General features: G+C 47.5%; 1 protein-coding gene across 7 annotated transcripts in view; it reads left to right on the plus strand.

Moving 5' to 3' along the window:
* Positions 1-23,923, plus strand: part of SYNDIG1 (synapse differentiation inducing 1) — a 193,798-nt gene that overhangs the window by 51,934 nt on the left and 117,941 nt on the right. For all 7 annotated transcript variants that reach the window (XM_054255293.2, XM_054255291.2, XM_054255295.2 and 4 more), the window contains one exon: positions 16,260-16,817. In XM_054255293.2, the coding sequence (XP_054111268.1) occupies positions 16,338-16,817 (480 nt within the window). In that variant the 5' untranslated portion in view covers positions 16,260-16,337. The remainder of the gene's footprint in view (positions 1-16,259; positions 16,818-23,923) is intronic.

The following is a 23,923-nucleotide window of genomic DNA, read 5'->3' on the forward strand; positions in this document are numbered from 1 at the left end:
TAATGGTGGTTGTGGGTCTGATTCTGGTAGTGATGATGGTGGTGGTGGTGGTGCTGGTGGTGGTGGTGATATAATGGTGGTTGTGGGTCTGACTTCTGGCAGTTGTGGTGGTGGTGGTGATATAATGGTGGCTGTGGGTTGATTTCTGGCAGTGATGATGGTGGTGGTGGTGTTGCTGGTGGTGGTGATGTAATGGTGGTTGTGGGTCTGATTCTGGTAGTGATGATGGTGCTGGTGGTGGTGATATAATGGTGGCTGTGGGTCTGATTTCTGGCAGTTATGGTGGTGGTAGTGGTGGTGGTTGTATGGAAGGGATCATGACTCAGAATCAGTAAAATTTTTCTCTAAAGAGCCAGATAATATTTTAGACTTCATGGACAATATGGTCTCTGTCACAACTGCTCAACTCCTCCCTTGTGAAGAAGAAGCCATAGACATATGTGCATGAATGGTTGTGGGAGTAGTCCAATCAAACTTTATTTATGGATACTGACATTTGAGTTTCATATAATTTTTGTGTGTCATGGAATATTCCTCTTTTCTTTTCTTCAGCCACTTAAAAATGCAAAAACCATTCTTAGCTTGTGGGCTGTACAAATGGAGGTGGTAGATGTGTTTGTCCTGTGGCTTTAGTTTTCCAAATCCTGGCAGTAGTGTCTGTGGTGGGGATGATGGCGGTAGTGGTGATGGTGGTACCCCTGCTGACAGTGTGGGGATGGTGGTGGTATTCCCACTGATGGTGTCAGTGGTGGGCGTGGTGACAGTGGTACTCCTGCTGACGGAGGCAGTGGTGGGGATGGTAATGGTGGTGGTGATGGAAGTACTCCTGGTGATGGCGTCAGTGGTGGAGACAGGGGTGGTGGTGGTAATGGTGGTACTCTTGCTCATGGTGTCAGTGGTGAGGATGATGGTGGTGGTGAGGGTGATAGTAGTACTCCTGGTGATGGTGTCAGTGGTGGAAATAATCATGGTGATGGTGGTGGTGACGGTGTCAGTGGTGGGGATAATGATGGTGATAGTGGTGGTGATGGTGTCAGTGGTGGAGATGATGGTGATGGTGGTGGTGATGGTGTCAGTGGTGGAGATGATGGTGATGGTGGTGGTGATGGTGTCAGTGGTGGGAATAATGATGGTGGTGGTGGTGGTGATGGTGTCAGTGGTGGGGATAATGATGATGGTGGTGGTGGTGGTGATGGTGTCAGCGGTGGGGATAATGATGATGGTGGTGGTGGTGGTGATGGTGTCAGTGGTGGGGATAATGATGATGGTGGTGGTGGTGATGGTGTCAGTGGTGGGGATAATGATGATGATGGTGATGGTGGTGGTGATGGTATCAGTGGTGGAGATGATGGTGATGGTGGTGGTGATGGTGTCAGTGGTGGGAATAATGATGGTGATGGTGGTGGTGATGGTGTCAGTGGTGGGGATAATGATGATGGTGTTGGTGGTGGTGACGGTGTCAGTGGTGGGGATAATGATGGTGATGGTGGTGGTGATGGTGTCAGTGGTGGGGATAATGGTGGTGGTGGTGGTGATGGTGTCAGTGGTGGGGATAATGGTGGTGGTGGTGGTGATGGTGTCAGTGGTGGGGATAATGGTGGTGGTGGTGGTGATGGTGTCAGTGGTGGGGATAATGGTGGTGGTGGTGGTGATGGTGTCAGTGGTGGGGATAATGGTGGTGGTGGTGGTGATGGTGTCAGTGGTGGGGATAATGATGATGGTGGTGGTGGTGGTGATGGTGTCAGTGGTGGGGATAATGATGATGGTGGTGGTGGTGGTGATGGTGTCAGTGGTGGGAATAATGATGGTGATGGTGGTGGTGATGGTGTCAGTGGTGAGAATAATGATGGTGATGGTGGTGATAGTGTCAGTGGTGGGAATAATGATGATGGTGGTGGTGGTGGTGACGGTGTCAGTGGTGGGGATAATGATGGTGATGGTGATAGTGAGGGTAGTGGGCATGGTGGACATGGCAGTGTCACAGAGGAAGAAGCCTCCTCCCTCCACATTATCCTCAAAAATGAAGTGGAGACTCACAAGCTAAAGGGAATTGGCACAGCGTTTAATAGCAGCAGTGGCCAGAATCTGCAGGCTTCCTTCCTTCCAAAATCACATCATAGCTGCCATACATGTCTGCCTGTTTATAAATCACATCATGGCTGCTACACATGTCTGCCTGTTTATAAATCACATCATGGCTGCTACACATGTCTGCCTGTTTATAAATCACATCATGGCTGCCACACACGTCTGCCTGTTTATAAGTCACATCATAGCTGCCATACATGTCTGCCTGTTTATAAATCACATCATAGATGCTACACATGTCTGCCTGTTTATAAATCACATCATGGCTGCCATACATGTCTTCCTGTTTATAAATCACATCATGGCTGCCACACACGTCTGCCTGTTTATAAATCACATCATGGCTGCCACACATGTCTACCTGATTATCAATCACATCATGGCTGCTACACATGTCTGCCTGTTTATAAATCACATCATAGCTGCCACATATGTCTGCCTGTTTATAAATCACATCATAGCTGCCACATATGTCTGCCTGTTTATAAATCACATCATAGCTGCTACACATGTCTGCCTGTTTATAAATCACATCATGGCTGCCACACATGTCTGCCTGTTTATAAATCACATCATGGCTGCTACACATGTCTGCCTGATTATCAATCACATCATAGATGCTACACATGTCTGCCTGTTTATAAATCACATCATGGCTGCCATACATGTCTTCCTGTTTATAAATCACATCATGGCTGCCACACACGTCTGCCTGTTTATAAATCACATCATGGCTGCCACACATGTCTGCCTGATTATCAATCACATCATGGCTGCTACACATGTCTGCCTGTTTATAAATCACATCATAGCTGCCACATATGTCTGCCTGTTTATAAATCACATCATAGCGGCCACACATGTCTGCCTGTTTATAAATCACATCATAGATGCTACACATGTCTGCCTGTTTATAAATCACATCATGGCTGCCACACATGTCTGCCTGTTTATAAATCACATCATAGATGCTACACATGTCTGCCTGTTTATAAATCACATCATGGCTGCCACACATGTCTGCCTGTTTATAAATTACATCATAGCCGCCATACATGTCTGCCTGTTTATAAATCACATCATAGATGCTACACATGTCTGCCTGTTTATAAATCACATCATGGCTGCCACAGATGTCTGCCTGTTTATAAATCACATCATAGATGCTACACATGTCTGCCTGTTTATAAATCACATCATAGCCGCCATACATGTCTGCCTGTTTATAAATCACATCATGGCTGCCACACATGTCTGCCTGTTTATAAATCACATCATAGCCGCCATACATGTCTGCCTGTTTATAAATCACATCATAGATGCTACACATGTCTGCCTGTTTATAAATCACATCATGGCTGCCACACATGTCTGCCTGTTTATAAATCACATCATAGATGCTACACATGTCTGCCTGTTTATAAATCACATCATAGCCGCCATACATGTCTGCCTGTTTATAAATCACATCATAGATGCTACACATGTCTGCCTGTTTATAAATCACATCATGGCTGCCACACATGTCTGCCTGTTTATAAATCACATCACAGCCGCCATACATGTCTGCCTGTTTATAAATCACATCATAGATGCTACACATGTCTGCCTGTTTATAAATCACATCATGGCTGCCACACATGTCTGCCTGTTTATAAATCACATCATGGCTGCTACACATGTCTGCCTGTTTATAAATCACATCATAGCCGCCATACATGTCTGCCTGTTTATAAATCACATCATGGCTGCCACACATGTCTGCCTGTTTATAAATCACATCATGGCTGCTACACATGTCTGCCTGTTTATAAATCACATCATAGCCGCCATACATGTCTGCCTGTTTATAAATCACATCATGGCTGCTACACATGTCTGCCTGTTTATAAATCACATCATAGCCGCCATACATGTCTGCCTGTTTATAAATCACATCATGGCTGCTACACATGTCTGCCTGTTTATAAATCACATCATGGCTGCTACACATGTCTGCCTATTTATAAATCACATCATGGCTGCCACACATGTCTGCCTGTTTATAAATCAGATTTGGAGTTCCTGTGAACTGTGTCCCAGAAACACATGGTGTTGTGCTATGACAAAGCGTCACTCACCAGCCCAAGTTTGGGTTGGCTTTGTGAGCAGGAAGTCCCAAGCCACCAAAAGTGATACATAGGATGATGTAGCATTTTGCAATTGTAATGTGCCATTTAAATGCTAAATAGTAATAACTGATCTGGTCCCAAATGCTTCATTAAGTCTCTCCACTGCCAAATCACTGGCTTTTCTATGTGTTTGTGCTAAAGGCAAATTTTTATTGTTTTAATGAGGATTTGCAAGCAGCTCTTTTCTCTCCACACTTGGGCCTTGGTGGAAATACACGTATCATTCGCTTAGCAGCAGGGAAGTGGCTGTTTACACAAAAGACTTGTGAAAATTTAGGATTTGGGCAAGTCCCAGCACCTGGTGCCTTCCTAACGCCTTGCCTACCTGAGCTGTGTAAGGAGCGTCAGGAGCAGCCATACCTGTCACACACGCCAAGCACTCTGGCTAAATGGAACTGCAATTAGTTTGTTTTTTGTTTTTTGGAGGCAGAGTCCATTCTGTCGCCCAGGCTGGAGTACAGTGGCACAATCTCTGCTCACTGCAACTTCCGCCTCCCGGGCTCAAGCAATTCTCTTGCCTCAGCCTCCCGAGTAGCTGGAACTACAGGCGTGTGCCACCACACCAGTCTAATTTTTTTTATTTTAGAAGGGATGAGGTTTCACTGTGTTGAAACCAGGCTGGTCTCAAACTCCTGAGCTCAGGCAATCTGCCTGCCTCGGCCTCCCAAATTGCTAGGATTACAGGTGTGAGTCACCCCACCTGGCCTGCAGTTAGTTCTATTTTCTCCTTCAGTTGCATAGATAGCTGACTTCATTCTGTTTCTACTTGGAGAGGCTACTCCACAGATAGTCTTATATGTTAAATATGACTGATACTGCACAATGTCATTGGCATGGAAGGTCTCTAATCAGCAACACAGGAATGGGCATGAAATACTACATTGTGAAGTTCCTTCCCCTCTGTGCAGTAACAAATCATAAACCAGCAGCGCAGATCTTTAAGTCATTCTGTGAAAGCAGTAGGTATGTTTAAGAAAGGAAGATGGGTGGGTGGGAGGCTGGGCGAGACAGAGTCTTTTAAAAATCTCGACTTATTCACAGGTTCAGAAGAAAAGGAAAACTAATACAAGGAAGTTTGATACTTCAGTTTGTCTACAGACATGCATTCTTTATCCATGCATCTGTTTAAAATCATTGCACTTGCAATACTGGTTCACAAAACATTCACTGAATTTTTTTCTAGCTAATTCCCCAGAGCAACACCATCTATTAAACATTAGAGACAAATTTGAACAAAATGCTACCTCTAAGGAATAACTCTGATTTCTTCCTGGATAGGTCTGTGTATAGCTCTGTCATTTTTATAATGCATAATTCCCCTGGAGCAGGCTGAACTTCTCCACAGAAGGTGTGTGTCGTGTGTGCTACGAGCAGGCGGAGCATGAAATTGCTCAGGTCCCATTTCTGCTGGGGAAGATGGCTTCTGCGTGTGCTGGCTTATTCTGATGGGACACTCAGCATGCAAAAGCATCTGTTGTATTTAGGGGACTGCGTTTTTCCATTTCACAGTGAGTAAGCAGGCCCAGCCTGTGGGGTTTCCTTCCATCGGTGAGTAACAGAGGCTGCCTCCAGCAGGATTGGTCTGGTCCATCTAATGTTTCTAAGACCCTGCCTCTGCTTCCTGAACATCTACTCTGTTGTCACTCTGTGTTCCGGCCGTTCACAAAATGCCGTTCCCTCACCCCAGAGGTGCGCACTGAAGGCTTTGTTTTGTTTTTAAGACAATTTTATTCTTATACCTGCCAGAAAAAAGAACACACTATTTTATCCACCATTCAGCAAAGAGCTGTAATCATAATTAGCCCAGTATTACGCAAGAGCTGAATGACAGCCACCACCACTTCTCCCCAGAATGAAAGCACAGTGAAGCTCAGCACAACACGGTGCTTCCACACCGTGGAATACGGTCCCGCCATAGGAAGGAATGGCCTCAGGCACACTATGCCAAGTGGAAGAAAGCAGTCATGTGAGGCCAGTTATATGAAACGTCCAGAACAGGCGAATCCACAGAGACAGAAGGTAGATCAGTGGTTGCCAGGGGCCTGGGAAAGGAGCTGCATCATGGGCATGGGGTGACAGGAATGTTCTGGAATCAGATACTGAGGAGGGTTGTACGACTTTGTGAAATACTGTATCTCACTCAATTACACATCTTTAAATTTGGATGGATTTCATGGTATGTGAATAGTATTTCAGGAAAGCAGTTATTTTTTTAAAATGAATGAAATTACCAATTAAAGAAAGCAACAGAGCTGGGACCTACCTGTGCCCCTAGCCTTTCAGCTGTGAGCACCCACGTGAGGCCCCACAGCCTGAGCTGCTCTTCCAGTTTTCCTACAGAGACTGGGGTGTTCCGCAGCATGAGGACTGTAAGGCTTAGTGTCAGAAACCCCTGGGCTCCACTTCCACCTATTTCTCTTCATGTCTTTTCTATTTGCATTTAGATCAACCACTATTAGAATTCAGGACCTTATGGGTCCAAAAGATACCACCAGGCGCATCCTGGAGGCTGCTGGGGCAGTCCCTTTTCTTGGGAAGGGGTTGGTGGGTCTGAGTCTTCCTTCTCCTGGGACTCAAAAGCCAGGAAAGCTAACTGTTCCCCAGCACGTGGGAGAGAATCCACCTTTCAGGGGCATGCCTAGATTACCCCACCTTCTGCGACTGCTCTGGAGGACCAGAACACCAGTGAGCACTGAGGAGTTATTCTCCGGGGAACTGAGGACACCGAGACATGGTCTCCCTGCCATCAGGCAGCTTATACATTTGCAGAGAAAATTAACTGTCCTGGCCTGTGTCTGATTTTTGTTGTAAGACATATTTGTCCACGTAGGCACATTACCTTCCTCCTTGCAAGCTGAGAGGCCTTCTAGCTCTTTCTGGTGATTTCTGCTTGGATCTGTGAAAGCAAATATTTACCCCCTTCTCCTGTTCTGACCACAGAAACAAACCACAGGCATCTGGTGATACTTACAGAGGTGTGAGTTCCACGCTGGCTTCCTTAGCTTTCTTGTCCGTGCAGAACTTGTGATAACACCTCTCAGGCTTATTGGACATCTCAGTCTGATGCCTTGGGTTTGTTCCCCGAGAAACAAACCTGGAGGTGAGAATTTGGGAGGGGGATCCCAGGAAACATCAGTCAAGGACCAAGGAGGGACGGCAGTAGACAGATGCTGTATTATACAGCAAGTTGATGGCACCGTCAGTCCCTGGGGTGATGGGAGGGGCACCCATGGGTTCAGCCTGTCCTAGTGGCTGTAAGGGAATACCTGAGCCTGGGTGATTTCTTTTTAAAAGAAGTTTGTTTGGGCTTGCGGTTCTGCAGGCTGCACAGGCTCCGCACTAGCATCGCCTGAGCTCTGGTGAGGCCTCAGGAGGTTTTGACAGGCTGCGGAAGGTGAAAGGGAGCAGGCACATCACACGACAGGGGAGGAGCAAGAGAAAGCAGAGGGGGTCCCAGGCTCTTTTCAACAAGCAGCTGTTACGGAAGCTCGTGACCCTGGGGAGGGCACCCATCTCCAGCACTAGGGATCACATTTCAACCTGGGATTTGGAGCCAGCAAACATCCAAGCCCAATCAGCCCCCTGGTGGATGTGACTTAATCATCATCCCTTTCCCTAATCCCAGGGCCTAAGCCAGAAGCAGGCACGCTCCCTCCTCACAGGGCCCTGCACCTGTAGATCCCTCCTGGACCCCTGTCAGGACAAGCCCCGGGGCTCCTGCCTGGGCCCGCGCCCTCCCTCTCCTCTTTCCTGAGCCTCTGCTGGCCTTTGCCTCAGGGTCCCAGTGCGCTGGGCGGGGACCTCCCCCGGCTGAACGCTGCCCCTCAGTGTGGCCCTGGCTGACTCCGCACGCTGTTCAGGCTTGCGGTCAGCGGGTCTTCTCAGGTGATCATGCCCTATGTTTGCTCCCTCAGGGCAGCTTTGTCCCGTCCACTTGTCACACTTTGGTCTCATTCAAAAGACTGTCTTTCTCCCATGCCCCAGCCACACCCCACACTCAGCACACTGCCTGCACCCAGTAGGTACCCACTAAGCGCCTGTCAGGTGGATGCATAGAAGTACCTGGCACATGCTCATGATATGGTAGGGGCTGGACACCGACCGGCTTCCCTTCTTCTCTGGGTTTGAGGGAGAGAGTTCTGTTTTGAAACTTTTATTGGTGACATTGCATTAGGACTTGAGGCCACCTCTGCTCTGAAGAACTGGCTTTTCCCCAGCTGGAGTATTTTGTCACCATCCCAGGAATGTTTTCACTTGCACTGAGGGATGATTATCACTTGGTGTGGGGAGGCGGGTGTTTGCTAGTTCAGGTTTCAGATGCTTCCGACATGCAGAGCCTTAAGGAAGCAGTGACTCTTTAGATATTACGATCTTGGTTTCAGTCGGCCATTACCTTGAGTTAAGGCAGGGGTGAGATGGGAACCATTGACCATTATGAAGCAGGACTGTGGTCATTTGTAAAGTTTTCTGCTGACTTGTGTGCAGACGCCTCCCCGTGAGAGCTCTTCATGTCAAAGGGAAGTTGTGGGAAATTGCTTAACGAAAATCCAACCTCATCGCTAAATACACAGCAATACACTTTCCTCCTAAGTGATACTGAATTTCTGGCTGGAATAGATCCTTCGTACATGGAAGTTTATTTATAGATCAAGAAAAGCTCCTAGGGTTCAATGACTTAGTCCAAGATAGATGGGCTTTTAGATTGCTCCTCTCTCTAGGTGTCAACCTTAATCATAAACAGAGAGAAGCTCTCTAAACGGAAACGCGTTTATCGGGGCATGAAGCTTTGCAATGGAAACACACACCGTAGTAAACTATGGGCGTATTCAGGTAGGTAAAGGAAGGCAGAGCTGTTTCATGAAAAAAACAAGATGAAGATTACAGTTGTTTTGAAATAATTATTCTCGGCTCCAAAGATCAGTAACAAGGGTGACACCACTCTGAGGCTGGGCGGGCAGTTGCTGGGCAGACGGGCTTGCAGAAGTGTTTTTTGTGTAAAACACTGTGGGTTTTCAGGCTTTTTTTGTTATCAGGCATACGAGCATGAGGACCCTCTCTTCTTGGCCTCCACGGCTCTATTTGTCAAGGTTGTCTTAACGTCACCGATTCCATTTTGATTCTGACACCTTTCACTGGGGTACTGACTTAAACCAGTAATTTTTCTTCATTGATGGCGAGTTAAGTTCTGTTTTCCTCAGTGAAGTTCTCGCACACACGTTTTAGGATCCGTTGGTGGCTAGTGTTGGCAACACATCACTTAGTCATTCATCAAGTGTCCGTAGAACAGGAGGCGTCGTCAGAACTGCAAGGATGGCTGAGCTCATGGCTGCGATGGGGGAGCCTGCAGTGTACCCTCGGTGCCTTGTCCCCAGCAGAACCAGAGGGGTGTGGTCATGCTGTCATCCAGGCCTGAGCTGGGCAGCCTGGGAGCCCAGATGACCAACTCTGCTCCAAACAGAGGTGATGTCTGGAGGGGGCGGTGGGAGAAAAAAAGGAGGCGACGTCTGAGTGTTGCCACAAGAGAAATGAGTGGGCAGCCACATCCCTGTGGCTGTGAGCACACGCAGAGGCCAATTCAGAGTGGACGTTTGTCTACACAGACAGGGAGAAGTTGCACATCCTGAGTCCCGCTGCATTTCTCAAACACTCTCCAAGCAAGAAAGGCCCCACTGAATGCATCAGTCCCACCCCACTCCAGAGACACAGCGCAAGGCCCTAAAGAGTACCGTCTGTCTGGCCAGGAGCTCTCCCTGGGCACTTTGGAGATATCCTCAGGCACCATAGCCACCTCCGTATTAGGAACCGGGTATGCCCTTCCTAAATGCCCTCCAGGCCACACCTGCTCACTCAGGTGAGCCAAGCTGAGCGCAGTCTTCTGCACGCACAGCCGTGGTCTTGGGCCCCCCATGTCCCGCAGGGAGGACTCTGGTCTGTGCTGCTGAATGTGGAATCCTTCAGCCGCAGGATGAGGCTACACATTTTGCCTCTTCGTGACTCATTTTTCAAATAAAATACACAAAGCAGGAAGCCATCACTGGGGCTCTCTTGGGACACACACCCCAAAGTTTCCTGCAGGACCTCACACCCTTCTTCCTGCCTGAAAGCCTGTGAGCAGTACAGGTCCACCGCGTTTGCCGGTTGTCCCATCGCCAGGGTTTATTGTGCTTCTCCTTGTACCCATTCCTCACGCTGTTCACTGATCCACCTGCCTGAGCTGTCTCTGACAATCACATCCCACTGCAGCCTTTCTTCCACATGTCCATTTCTCACTACGAGCCTCTAAATGAGACCCACCCCTCCTCACGCCGTCTCCTGGACCTGCTCCTCTGCTTCCCACACACGACCCATGCTGTTTCCTCTGCCTGGAACATCTCCCCTGCACTGCTTCACCTGTTGATTTCTTCAAACCTCTCAATTACAGAAAATTTCGAACACACATGAAAGGAGAGAGGATTGATTGTATAATGGATCACGTGCACCCATCAACCAACTTCAGTGGTCAGCCCACAGCCAGCGTTTTTTTCTTGGTATGACCTGCACTCCTCCTTCCCATACAATAATTTTTTTTTTTTTTTGAGACAGAGTTTCGCTCTTGTTACCCAGGCTGGAGTGCAATGGCGCGATCTCGGCTCACCGCAACCTCCGCCTCCTGGGTTCAGGCAATTCTCCTGCCTCAGCCTCCTGAGTAGCTGGGATTACAGGCATGCACCACCATGCCCAGCTAATTTTTTGTATTTTTAGTAGAGACGGGGTTTCACCATGTTGACCAGGATGGTCTCGATCTCTTGACCTCGTGATCCACCTGCCTCGGCCTCCCAAAGTGCTGGGATCACAGGTGTGAGCCACCGCGCCTGGCCCTACACAATAATTTTTAACAAGTCCCAGACAGTGTATCTTTTGTTTCAGATGTAAACCCTTTAGCATGAATCTCCACATAGGTAGCTCTGCTTTTTACGTTTTAGTTTAGTTTAGTTTAATTAGGTTTTTCTATTTTTTTTTGTTGTTACTTTAGAATAAAATTTACCATCTTAATTTTGAAGTGTAACAGTTTGGTGTTATTAAGTATACCTGTGGCGTGTGACCATCACCGCCGTCTATATCCCTTTTCATTCTATGCCCATTAAATCATAACTCCTCACACCACTTCCACTTCCTGGAAACCATACTCTGGATGACTTTTGAGTACTTTTGATGACTCTGAGTACCTCACATCAATGAAATTATACAGCGTTTGTCTTTATGTGACTAGCTTATTTCACTTAGAATAATGCCTCAAGGTCCATCCATGCTGTGGCATGTGTCAGAATTGCCTTCCTTTTTTAAGGCTGAGCAATGCTCCATTGAATGTAGATAGTACATGTTGCTTATCCATTCATCTGCAGACACTTGGGATGCTTTCACATCTCAACTGTTACAAATCATGCTGCTGTGAACGTGGCGTGCAAGTATGTCTTCAAGACCCTGCTTTCTACTCCTTTTGGTATATGTCCAGAAGTGGAATTTCTGGACCATATGGTAATTTTATTTTTAATTATTTGAGGAGCTGCCATACTGTTTTCCAAAGCGACTGCACCATTTTTCTTTCCCACTACCAGTGCGTAAGGGTTCCAGTTATTCCACATCCTCACCAACACTTGTTCTTTTCTTTTTTTAAGAGTAGCCATCCCAGTGAATATGAGGTCATAGCTCACATGCAGTTTCTATTATTTCCCAATTATTAGTGATGTTGAGCATCTTTTCATGGGTTTATTCACCATCTGTTGATCTTCACTTTTCTCTGTTTTCATCAGTGAAGCTCTTGACACACCTGTTTTAGGATCCGTTGGTGGCTGGTGTTGGCAACACATCACTTAGTCATTCATCAAGTGTCCGTAGAACAGATGAACTGTACAGGAGACGTTGTCAGAACTGCAAGGATGGCTGAGCTCATGGCTGCGATGGGAGAGCCTGCAGTGCACGCTTGAAGAGAAAAATGTATTCAAGTCCTTTGTCCATCTTTGAATCTATTTTTTATGTTGAGTTTCAGCCATTCTCTCTGTACCCTGGGTGTTAATTCCTTATCAATACATGATTTGCAAATGTGTTCCCCCATTCTGTGGCTTACTTTCTCACTGTTGACATTGTCTGCTGATGCACAAAACTTTTTAATTGTTACGGAGTCTACCTTGTTTTTCCTTCTGTTGCCTGTGCCTCTGGTGTCACATCCAAGAAATCGTTGACGAGTCCAATGTCATGAAGACTTCGCCCTGTTTTCTTCTAAGAGTTTTATGGTTTTAGATTTTACATTTAGGTGATTGATTTATTCAGGGTTGGTTTTTGAATATGGTGTTAAGTAAGGGTTCAACTTCGTATTTTTGCACGTGGATATCCAAATTTTTAGCAGCATTTGTTGAAAAAAAATGTCCTTTCCCTATTGAGTGGTTGGCACCCTTGTCAAAAATCATTTGATCACATAGGAAGGGTTGATTTCTGGGCTCTCTATTTTATTCATGTGGTCTATATATGTGTATTTCTGCCAAATGACACTGTTTTTGATTGTTGTACCATTGTAGTAAGTCTTAAAATCAGGAAGTGTGAGCACTCCTACTTTGTTCGAAGTCCAGCCTGAGCCCCTTGCAATTCCACACGAATGTTAGAACGCTTTTTTTGTCTCTGCAGAAAACATCATTGGGATTTTCCTGCTGATCGCACCGAATCTATAGATAACTTTGGGTAGCACTGACATCCCAACAATATTAAGGTTCCCAACACATGAATATTCATTCGTGTCTTCTTTAATTTCTTTCAGCAATGTTTATTATTTCTTTTCTTCAGATGGAGTCTTGCTCTGTCACATAGGCTGGAATACAGTGGCACAATCTCAGCTCACTACAACCTCTGCCTCCCATGTTCAAGAAATTCTCCTGCCTCAGCCTTATGAGTAGCTGGGATTACAGGTGCTCACCACCACACCCAGATACTTTTTGGATTTTTAGTAGAGTCAAGATTTCACCATGTTGGCCAGGCTGGATTTGAACTCCTGAGCTCAAGTGATCCGTCCATTTCAGCCTCCCAAAGTGCTGGGATTACAGGCATGAGCAACCATACCCAACCTCAGAAATATTTTGATGACTTCATTGTACAAGTCTTTCACCTCCTTGGTTAAATTAATTCCAAAACATTGTGTTCTTTTATGCTACCGTAAAATAATTTTTTAAAATTTCTTTTCAGATTCTTCATTGTTAGTAAACGGAAATGGAGCGATTTTTGTGTGTTAAGTGTGTGTCCCGCTACTGTGCTAACTTCATTCGTTCTATCAGATTGTGGAATCTGGAGGGTTTTCTATACAGGAGATCATACTTCTTCCCTTCCAATTAGGTCTTTTATTTCTTTTTCTTGCCTAATTTCTCTGGCTACAACTTTTATTTAGTACGGTGTTCAACAAAAGTGGAAAAAGTTAGCATCTTTGCCTTGTTCTTGATCTTAGGGTGCTTTCAGGTTCTCACCATTGAGTATGATGTTCACTGTGGATTTTTCAAATACAGCTTTTATTTTGTTTAGGTAATCTCCTTCTATTCCTAGTTGGTTTCATGTTTTTATCATGAAAGGGAAAAAGCATCAATGCTTTTTCAGAAATGCTTATTCGGAAAGAAAAGCATTAAATGCCTTTTCTATGTCAGTTGAGATAATTATGTATTTTTTATCTTTCATTCTATTAATGTGGTTTATTATTAGAATCACTGATTTTCATAATTTTAACCCTCCTTGCATTCCAGAAATGAATCCCACTTGTTCATGGTATATGATTTATTTAATATGCTGCTGAATTCAGCTTTGTAGAATTTTGTTGAGGACTTTTACAAAGTCAGTGTCCACAGGGATGCGGATCTGCGCTGCTCCTCTGGTGGCCTGTGTGGCTTTGGCATCAGGGCAATGCTGACCTCATGGAATGACTTAGGAAATGTTTGCTCCTCCAGTTTTTTGGGAAAGTTTGAGAAGGACGGGTATTAGTTCTTTAAGTGTTTGCTAGGGTTCATCACTGAAGCCATTTTGTGGGAAATCTCTATCTAATGCTGAAAAACCCTGTGATTGTTGGGCTAGGAGGTAAAAAGAAATCATAGCGCTGAAAGGGACCTGAAAGCTTTTCTTGCTCAACCACCCCATTAATAATTCCACTTTTATAAGCCACTTGCCCACAATCAGATATTTAGTAGCAAAACTGGGGCTGAATCCCTGGCCTCCTTCTGACTGTGCAGTGTTCTTTATACCCTGACAGTCTCCAAGTATAGAATATAAAATTGTTATAGGAGCTGTTGTATACCTACTTTCTTTCTGACTTTTCTATTTCTTTCACAACCCCTCAATTTTCCCATTCACCTGATATTCACTCATGCTTAAGTATGCGTGTTAATAACTCCCCAAGAGAGTTTTCACAATAGTGATGCAGGAAGAGACTAAGAACTAGGGACTCAAAGGCAGGGCCACGAAATCCAGGACTCAAAGGCAGGGCCACAAAAATCCACTCTTCATCCTGTCTCCCGCCCCAGCTGCCTTCCTTGATAGAGAAGCAGGTGTAGCATGATTGGCCAGTGATGCATTTAAGGCAGCTTCCTCTGCCAGGCCTAAAATCAGACTCTAAGCCTTACAAGAAGATGCACGGGGAGCTCAGTGGTTGATACAGCCCTGAAAAAGTTTGGTCAAGAGAAGGGAGTGTCCTACACATAGCAGAGACTGCTGGTGCAGAAATAAAGGGTCAGGCAGGAGGCTTTCATCTCTGTAGCTTCTGGTTCTGAATATCATCGACTGAGAAAAACTTTAAAAATCCCACAAAAGTTACAAAGAGAATTGGAAGAACAGTAGCACTATTCTGGGACAAGACTCCAGAATGCATTCGTGCAGGGACAGGGGGATAACTAGATGGCAGCCTCATCAGAGCCGTTCCATCTCCTTTCATGAGTTTCATCTCTGAGCAGATGAAACAGGCCCAGAAAAAGGCTCTGAGCAGGTAGGAGTGGGTACCAGCAGACGTGGAAGGAAAGGAGCTAAAGGGAAGTATGAAGCAAAGGCGATTATACGACGAGCCAGCCTGTGTTGAAAGAGATACCAAAGGATGTGGCAACGACAAAAGCAAAATCCCATGAATTGTGATCCCTTTTGTTCATATTTAGTCATAATTTATGATACTCAAAGTTGAAAAATTCACTTCAATAAGAAAAAGAAAAATTATTGTGGTTTAAAAAAATTAATTGATCTAATTTGAGTACATTTTAAGAGTTAGTAAATAACCAGTTGTAAAATCAAGCCAAGTTGTCCAGGAGGCCAAAAGTTGCCCTGTGCTCTGTAACCAGCACCTCTCCAGCTGTCCTGTGCAGAGTCATCAGCTGCGATCCTGTTAAAATGCAGATTCTGATTTAGCAGATGCAGGTGCTACTCAAGATTCTGCATTTCCAACAAGCTCCCAGCCGGTGCTGATGCTGCTGGTTCTCAGCAAATTCTGAGTGGCAAACTAGAGAGAGCACCCTAAGAGACCGAGCCATGCCTATCTCAAGATGCCTCCGTGGCGTATTTGTGTTTGGGACTTGACACCTCAAGATCATCACTAAGTAGGGATTACCGCCAGCACATAATTCCTGCTTGAAGGAATAGCCGTGTACCTGGGAAGAGCGAATCCTCCTGACAGATCTGCAGTTCTGTTTTCCTGTGGACTCATCGGATGCTAATGTGATTGGGTTTACGTGGGTTTCAGGATGTCTGCTAGCAATCAGAGATCTCCAGGCTGCAAGGGAGCCGATTCCTGCAGTCTCCTTTGTTTGGAAGCAGAGACTTTATGGAGATTGAGATAATCAATTTCTGCTTTCTCTGGCTGGCTGCCCTGACAGAGCCTTTTTAACATTCACAGAGTAGGTAGGACGGCATTAGCTAACCCTCAAAGTTACTGTGCGCGTCGGCTGACTGGTACGGTCTGAAACAATGTGAGTCTGGGTGATTCTCTGGTCTCATCTCCGTTTCCTCCTCCTCCAGGAGAAATGGGTTCCCTGAGGAAAGTGTGACCTGCGTGCCCAGCCCGCCAGCCTGACGCCCATCCGGGGAGGGAGGACCATGGATGGCATCATTGAACAGAAGAGCATGCTGGTGCACAGTAAAATCAGTGATGCTGGCAAGAGGAATGGCTTGATTAACACCAGAAACTTGATGGCGGAGAGCAGAGATGGTCTGGTGTCTGTTTACCCAGCACCCCAGTACCAGAGCCACCGGGTGGGGGCCAGCACAGTGCCAGCCAGCCTGGACGGCAGCAGGAGTGAGCCAGTGCAGCAGCTGCTGGACCCCAACACCCTGCAGCAGTCGGTGGAGTCCCGCTACCGGCCCAACATCATCCTCTACTCGGAGGGTGTGCTGCGCTCCTGGGGGGATGGCGTGGCCACCGACTGCTGCGAGACCACCTTCATCGAGGACCGCTCACCCACCAAAGACAGCCTGGAGTACCCCGATGGGAAGTTCATCGACCTCTCAGCTGAAGACATCAAAATCCACACGCTGTCCTACGATGTGGAGGAGGAGGAGGAATTCCAGGAGCTGGAGGTAAGAGGATGTGTTTGTCAGAGGCCCTCTAGGAATGGGTGGCGGGGATCCCAGGGTGGGCAGGAGTCGTGAATGCCTTGCAAAAGTTAGGGAGTGAAACTAGGGTGCAAAAATGCAGAGACCAAAGGCAGTCTTGGCGCCCTTCACTCTTGAACGCTCGTGGAAGATAGGAGAGGAAAGACTAACAGAAACCCAGGGGCACTTGGGCAGTGATTCTGGTCGGAGATGACCCCAGGAAATGGCTGTCGGATGGGGCTGCAGATGTCAATGCTGGTGGGTTCATCGGGGTTCCCTGCTGTCCCGCAGCCCATGGGACAGAGAGGCCATTGGCAAGATGAGAGAGGGATGCCTGATCCTAGAGCCACACAAGGCTGGAAATGTACTTGACGGGGGACACTTTGGGAGGTGTGTCATTGTCACCTGTGGTTCCGTGACTTTGCATTCCACAGTTACTACTGAGAGACTGTTGGTAGAGCTGGACTGTGCTGGGAGAACGTGTAGGAGCTGATCGCCTAAAGGAAGATAATTGACTTCTTAGATGACTCACTTCTTTAGTGGCCTGGAGAGCAGGTGACGGCATTTGAATTACATGCACAGAGATGCGCACATTACTCTTTGGAAATAGCATGGTAGGCACAGTCGTTGCTGGGCGTGTGGCACACTGGACCCCCAGGGCAGGGGACAGGGGAAGAGCAGCTGCTGCAGGGCATGGACTAGCAGGTTTGCTGCCCACAGCCTCCAGGTCATCCCACTGCAATGAGGCCAGGAGTGTTCTCCCAGGACACGACGGCAGGGAGACATGGGCCAGGTTTCCATCAGTTTGGTGGGGAAGGAAACTGCCGAGCAGGTCCGACCTTCAGAGGCCATGTGTGACCAAAGGGGGAAGGGATGTTTGTTTTTGTCTAAGACAGGCAAGAGCATTTTTATAGGTGGAGCGGAAATGTTCGGAATGGAAAATTCAGGATCGTGGCCAGTGGCTGGGGAGTGGTCTTGGGGAGGCAGCAGCTATGCTCCAAGCCTGTGTCTGTGCGACCTGGCCTCCAGAACCCGTGTGCTGCAGGCCTGGGAGAGAACACGGTGGGGTAAGGGAAACTTTGAAGCACTCTGGGTTGAAGAGGAAGGAAAGGAAAGGTTCATGAGCATCAGCACAGCCAGGGAAGCTCCTGGGCCCTGAGGAGACTGTCCAGAGCAATGAATTGGGAGAAGTGCCCCTTCTAGAAAAGACCCCTGGAGAAACTGCCCAGCTGCAGTGTGAGTTTGTGTGAAGATCTGGTCTGACCCAGGGCTCCATAACTTTCTGCAGCCTCATGGGGCCATCTTCAGCAGGTGAGGCTCTCTTGGCGAAGTGCACTCTGCCTGGAAGGTGGAGGAGGCAGGAGAAAGCACGAAGGGGGAAGTCTGGAGCAGAATCAGACCCACACCCATGGGTCCCCACACTTGATAGAAAGGCCAGAGAAGTTGCAGGTGAGTGACAGACCCAGGATTCCAGAGAATCAGGACTGGAGACCCCAGTGAGAACCGGAGCGAAGAGATCTGGCTCTAGACAGGACGGAGAATCAGAAATGGAGAGGGAAATTTGGATATCGGTGCAGTCCCAGCCAAGGGAACCAGGGAAGCCCACTGGCAGGGAGTGGAGAGTCATGGCACAGAGGACCAAGACAGGATGCCCGGGCGCCTGCAGAGACCCTAATGCCCTCTGGTGACACCTGCAAAGGGAGGGCACTCACTGCAGCTGTGGAAAGTTGGGAGCATGCTTGGTTTCTGTTCAGAAGCCCCTGCTTGTGACTATTGTTTTCCAAGATCTGAGGGCTTTGCTGACAGCAAAGTATAAATGCTGCGTGACCCACATGGAGTGGAATTAGGGAAGCAGATGCACGAAAACGCAGCCTCAGCCCAACCCAGGAGTTATGGTGACAGAACACCCTGTCAACTCTGAAAGCATCCAGAAGAGGGGCTGGGGCCCTGAGCTCAATTCGAGATTCAGAAGTCATGCAACAGGCAGGAGCCCTCCCCGCACTGCACCTGGAGGGTGAGTAAGAGGAGGCTTGAGGGAAGCTGGCAGAGGAGTCCAGTCCAAGGAGACCCAGTATACACAGAGGCAGCAGCTCAGGAGTCTGCAGGGAAGAGGAACGGGTCAGAAACGAGGAGGCCTATGGGGAGGGTAGGCAAAACAGGCTGGAGTGGGAGGAGGGTACCATTAGCAAGGACCTTATCAGCCACCTAAGGAGACTGGATTTATGCAGAGTCACAAACTCAGATACCTGTGAGACAGATGGGACCCACCAAAGAGTCAAGAAGGAGCCCTGGGAGGGGCAGGCCGGAGCGTGGAGAGCAACGTCCCACAGCTCATCTGTCCCCTCTGTGTCAGGGTCACTGCTATACCTCACCACACAGGCCGTGCTGCTGGAGAGCCTGAATGGATTTGTCACAGTAACCAAGACTCAGAACACGCCAACATTTAATCCCTAAACAACACAAAGTGAGCAGGATGTCATGTGGAGGACGTGGGAGTCACAGGAGGAGGCCTTGGCGCGGGCACTTGACCACACAGGTCCGAGGAAGGGTTTCAGGCAGAAGGGCTATGGTCAAATTGTGACCTGTGTTTTCAGGCGCTGCTCTGCCCAAGAGTGGGACAAGGATGTAGGGGAGATGGAGGCGAGAAGGGAGGTGGCCTGGGGCTAGGACCAAACCAGATGTGCCCCCTGCCTCTTTCGGGGACTTGTCGTGGGGGAAGGCAAGAGAGAGAATAAGGGCAGCATTAGAAGTGTTAAGGAAATATCTAAAAGGTGAAATTTGTCATTAATGGAGATGAGATGGTGGAAAGGAAGGGATCAGAGATGTTCTCAAGCCCCTGGGGGCCAAATGGCCGACAGAGGATTTTCAGCTTTCTTAGGAGCTTTTGGGAAATCCCCTCCAAGACACAATATGGCTCAGCCATAGAAGGCTTGGGATGGTGACTAGATTGAAAAGGACATTCTGAATGTCTCCATCGTTCCTTTCTCTCACTCCCGTGGGTCTTTTCCTCCCATCCCTCTCATTACATCCATGCACTTCCCTTAGATGACCACACTCTGCCAAGGTCAGTGGCACAGGAGCAGGTGGGGGTGAGAAGGTGGGAGGTGAGCAGCTGAGCAGCAAATCTTCTTAGTCCGCAGGTACCCTCCCTCCTGCTGCTTCTCAGTGGAGTACATTCAAAAGAATTGTTAATCCTTCTTGAAGACTCACGTGGGCTTCTGATGGAGTCTGCACGTAAATACAGCCAATATTTAAATGCAATTAAAAAAATTTATAGTATGTCTGAATCCACATTTTTGTCAAATAATTACTGAATCCATTTTATTGCAATGATTTTTCATACCGTGACCTCAGCAGGTAATAGATGTGGTTTTGAAACCCTACGAGGGTCTGAAATCTACTGAGACAATGTCTTAAATAAAAGCTAGGAAGTGGGTGGAGGCAGACACAGACTTGTCCGTCTTAGTGGGTCCAAGGCTCTGACAAGTAGTATAGACGTCTGGGGAAGTACGCTTTCCCACCCAGTCCTGCTCCTCTGATCTAGCAGCAGAAATGGAAGCCCAGTGGAAACAATTCTTTTTATAATATGTAATTCTTTTAACAATACTGAAGAATATTTAGTCATAAGAGTGGTGCCTACTCTGTATTAATGTTTCTAGTGACTTTTGATTATAATGTAAGATGGAGCATGTTGGCATTTATACTTTGGCCCCAAAAGGCACTTGCCAGTGACATCAAGCTGCTTCTTAGGTGCTTCAGTGAGACTTCCTGGTTGACATTCAAGGAGCTCACCTGGACCAAGAAATGGCCCCTCCCACAGGCTCTGAGCAGGAGTGGAGACACATTATGGCTGCTGTTGCTTCTGCATGTGGCTCAGGATGCCAAGGAGGATGTCAGAGCCTCACCACAGTGGTTAACTTGGTCCTTTGAGAATTCTGTGAAAACAGATATTTTCTCAAAATATTCTTAAAGTATAGCTCTGGTGCTTTTTATTCCATTCTTCTGTAAATAACAAAATGCTAAGACTGATTAGAATGCCATTGTACGTGCAGTAGCTGTTCTTTGGTTTACTCTTTGCTCTATTCCATTAAACAATAAAGGGTCATGTATCAGTCAGCATTTGCTGCATAACAAAATCACCCCCAAAACACAGTGCCCTAAACAGCTCTTTCTTTAACTTTTGAGCGTTGACAACTGAGCTGGGCTCAGCTGGGTGACTATTCTGCTGGTCTCACTTGGGCTCCCTCACTTGTCCATAGCTAGCTGTGATGGGCTGGGCAGCCTGCCATGTTGAGAGCTCTGGCTGGCTTTTGGCTGCAGTGACAGAGGTGACTGCCTCACCCAGCAGTCACCCATCCTGCTTCATCGTGTGGGAGTCAGCGAGGTGGGACCTACTGTGCAAGGACTTGTCAAGTCTTTGCCTGTGTCCTGTGTGTTACTGTCCCATTGACCAGAGCAAAGCACCCAGCCAAGTTCAGTCACTGTGGGAGGGACTGCTTAGGATCACAGTACAGGGAAGTGATAATGGATTAGGTGTCAGTACCATAACCACAGAGCCAAAAACCGTAGACTTTTGGCATCATTTTTTCCAGATCATCTAATTGAATGGAGTGACAACTACTGAAACAAAAGAACAGTGAAATATTCATCTGAGCTCTTTCCAGAAAGCAATCTACTTGGAAAAAAAAGAGAAAAAATGTGATTTTTTTTTTTTTTTTTGAGACGGAGTTTCACTCGTTACCCAGGCTGGAGTGCAATGGCGTGATCTCAGCTCACCACAACCTCCGCCTCCTGGGTTCAGGCAATTCTCCTGCCTCAGCCTCCTGAGTAGCTGGGATTACAGGCACATGCCACCATGTCCAGCTAATTGTTTGTATTTTTAGTAGAGATGGGGTTTCGTCATGTTGACCAGGATGGTCTCGATCTCTTGACCTCGGGATCCATCCACCTCGGCCTCCCAAAGTGCTGGGATTACAGGCTTGAGCCACCGTACCTGGTCAAAAAAAATGTGATTTTTAACTTATTTGAGCATTGTATAGCTTCACTTGGTTTATAGCAAATGACAACTGTTTCCCAAAGAGTGCTATTTTCAGAAAACCATTGCCCTTGTTCAGAATAGGGCCCCCTCATTGCCCTGGTTCAGACTGGGGTCTTCTCATTGTCCTGGGTCAGAGCCGGGCCCCATCATTGCCCTGGTTCAGAGTGGGGTCCCTTCGTTGCTCTGGTTCTGAGCAGGGCCCCCTTGCTGGACCTCCTGGGCACTGGGCAGCTGGCTGTGTCTTCCCCAGTCACTTTCCCAGGACAGGTGCATCCCTGCCATTTATGAAGGAGCATCTCCAGGTCCAAAGAGGTTGGCCTGTCTGACATTTGTTTGCGAGGGTGTGTGGAGCATTCAGTTTGACTTCAAGGTTGCGGTGTAACAGGAACAGGTCCTACGGCTAACTTTGAGAATATTGATGGGAGCTTCTCAGCTATTCAGCAAGTGTTCATGATCTGTGCTTCTCCACCTTAAGTCGCCATTAGACAGGGAGACATAGGGGGACCTCTGGAGCTTTGCGGGAGTGCAGAGGTGCTGCTCCTCTAGTGCCACAGCTCTCAGGGGGACGAGACAGGCAACCTGTGGGGGTGCCCTCAGAACACCCTGAGTGGTGATCATTGTCCCACAGCCCAGGCCTCTTCCCAGGTATGTGACCACTGCCTCATCCACTTCTCAGCCAGTAGCTAAACACTGCTGTCTCAGGGAGCATGAGCAGTGGGAAACCACTTCTCCTTTCACACAGATAAACCCCAAGAGATTCAGGGACAAGTAATGAAGCAGAATTACAAAAGACACAATTTGAGATTACAGCCATGAAATGCAGTAGCTGGAGTCTGGGTGGGGAGGCCCATGGCCCTCCTGGCCTTAGCGATGGTGACCAGGTGTTGAAAGGCACTTATCTGTGGCAATGCAAAATCTTTCAGGCCTAGAGTACATGATGCTCACCCCTTAGAAGCAGTGCCCACGGGGGCTGAGCCTTTTCTTCACTGAAGGAAGAAGGGGGAAGGGAACGTGCATTGATGGGGCATCTTTTCGGCCAGTCTCTCTGAGTGCACTCAGCCATTGAATCTTCAAAGCACTGGGGATGAGTCGTGGTGCTGTCCTCATCCTATACGTGGGGAGACAGAAACTTGGGGTGTTTCCAAGATCACACTCGTGGCTCTGCTGACTACCCTTGGATCTGAGACAGACCTGCTGACTCTTCCTCATGATGACACTGTTCTTTCTACGTTAGAAGGAAAAATGTGTATTCCAGGAAACTGTTTCAGCATTACAGCAGAATCCATGGACAAGGCGGGAAGAGATGGAGAGACGGTGCCAGGACCTCACTTTCCAAGGCCTTCCGGTCTGCCTTCCCATTTAAAAACTTGAAGACTGGGGCCGGGCGCGGTGGCTCAAGCCTGTAATCCCAGCACTTTGGGAGGCTGAGGCAGGTGGATCACGAGGTCAAGAGATCGAGACCATCCTGGTCAACATGGTGAAACCCCGTCTCTACTAAAAATACAAAAAATTAGCTGGGCAGGGTGGCGTGTGCCTGTAATCCCAGCTACTCAGGAGGCTGAGGCAGGAGAATTGCCTGAACCCAGGAGGCGGAGGTTGCGGTGAGCTGAGATCGCGCCATTGCACTCCAGCCTGGGTAACAAGAGCGGAACTCCGTCTCAAAAAAATAAATAAATAAAAATAAATAAAAACTTGAAGACTGTTGGAGTACACGGATTTCTATAACTGCAACAGAGCACTTACATGTGCCTCATTCCTAAGTGTGGAAAGAGGGGCGAGGACTCAACAGCCATTTGAAGGAAACCAAAAGGCTGAATGAGACGGAACGACAGCAAACAGAGCAATTGACCCGGAGGAAACAAAGAATTCTGAAAACAACAGACAACATTTTCAAAATTATTTCTAGTATCTCCAGAGAGATGTGAGGTGCCGCTTTGGGTGGAGGGAAATTTGGGGGTTTTGCTTCGCTCCTTTGTTTGTTTACCTCACAGAACTGGCCAGAACCGCTAATACATTGTTGAGTGGAAGTGAAGGAACATCCTTGTCTTGCTCC

Source organism: Callithrix jacchus, chromosome 5 (assembly GCF_049354715.1).
Source record: "Callithrix jacchus isolate 240 chromosome 5, calJac240_pri, whole genome shotgun sequence".
Taxonomy (NCBI): Eukaryota; Metazoa; Chordata; class Mammalia; order Primates; family Cebidae; genus Callithrix; species Callithrix jacchus.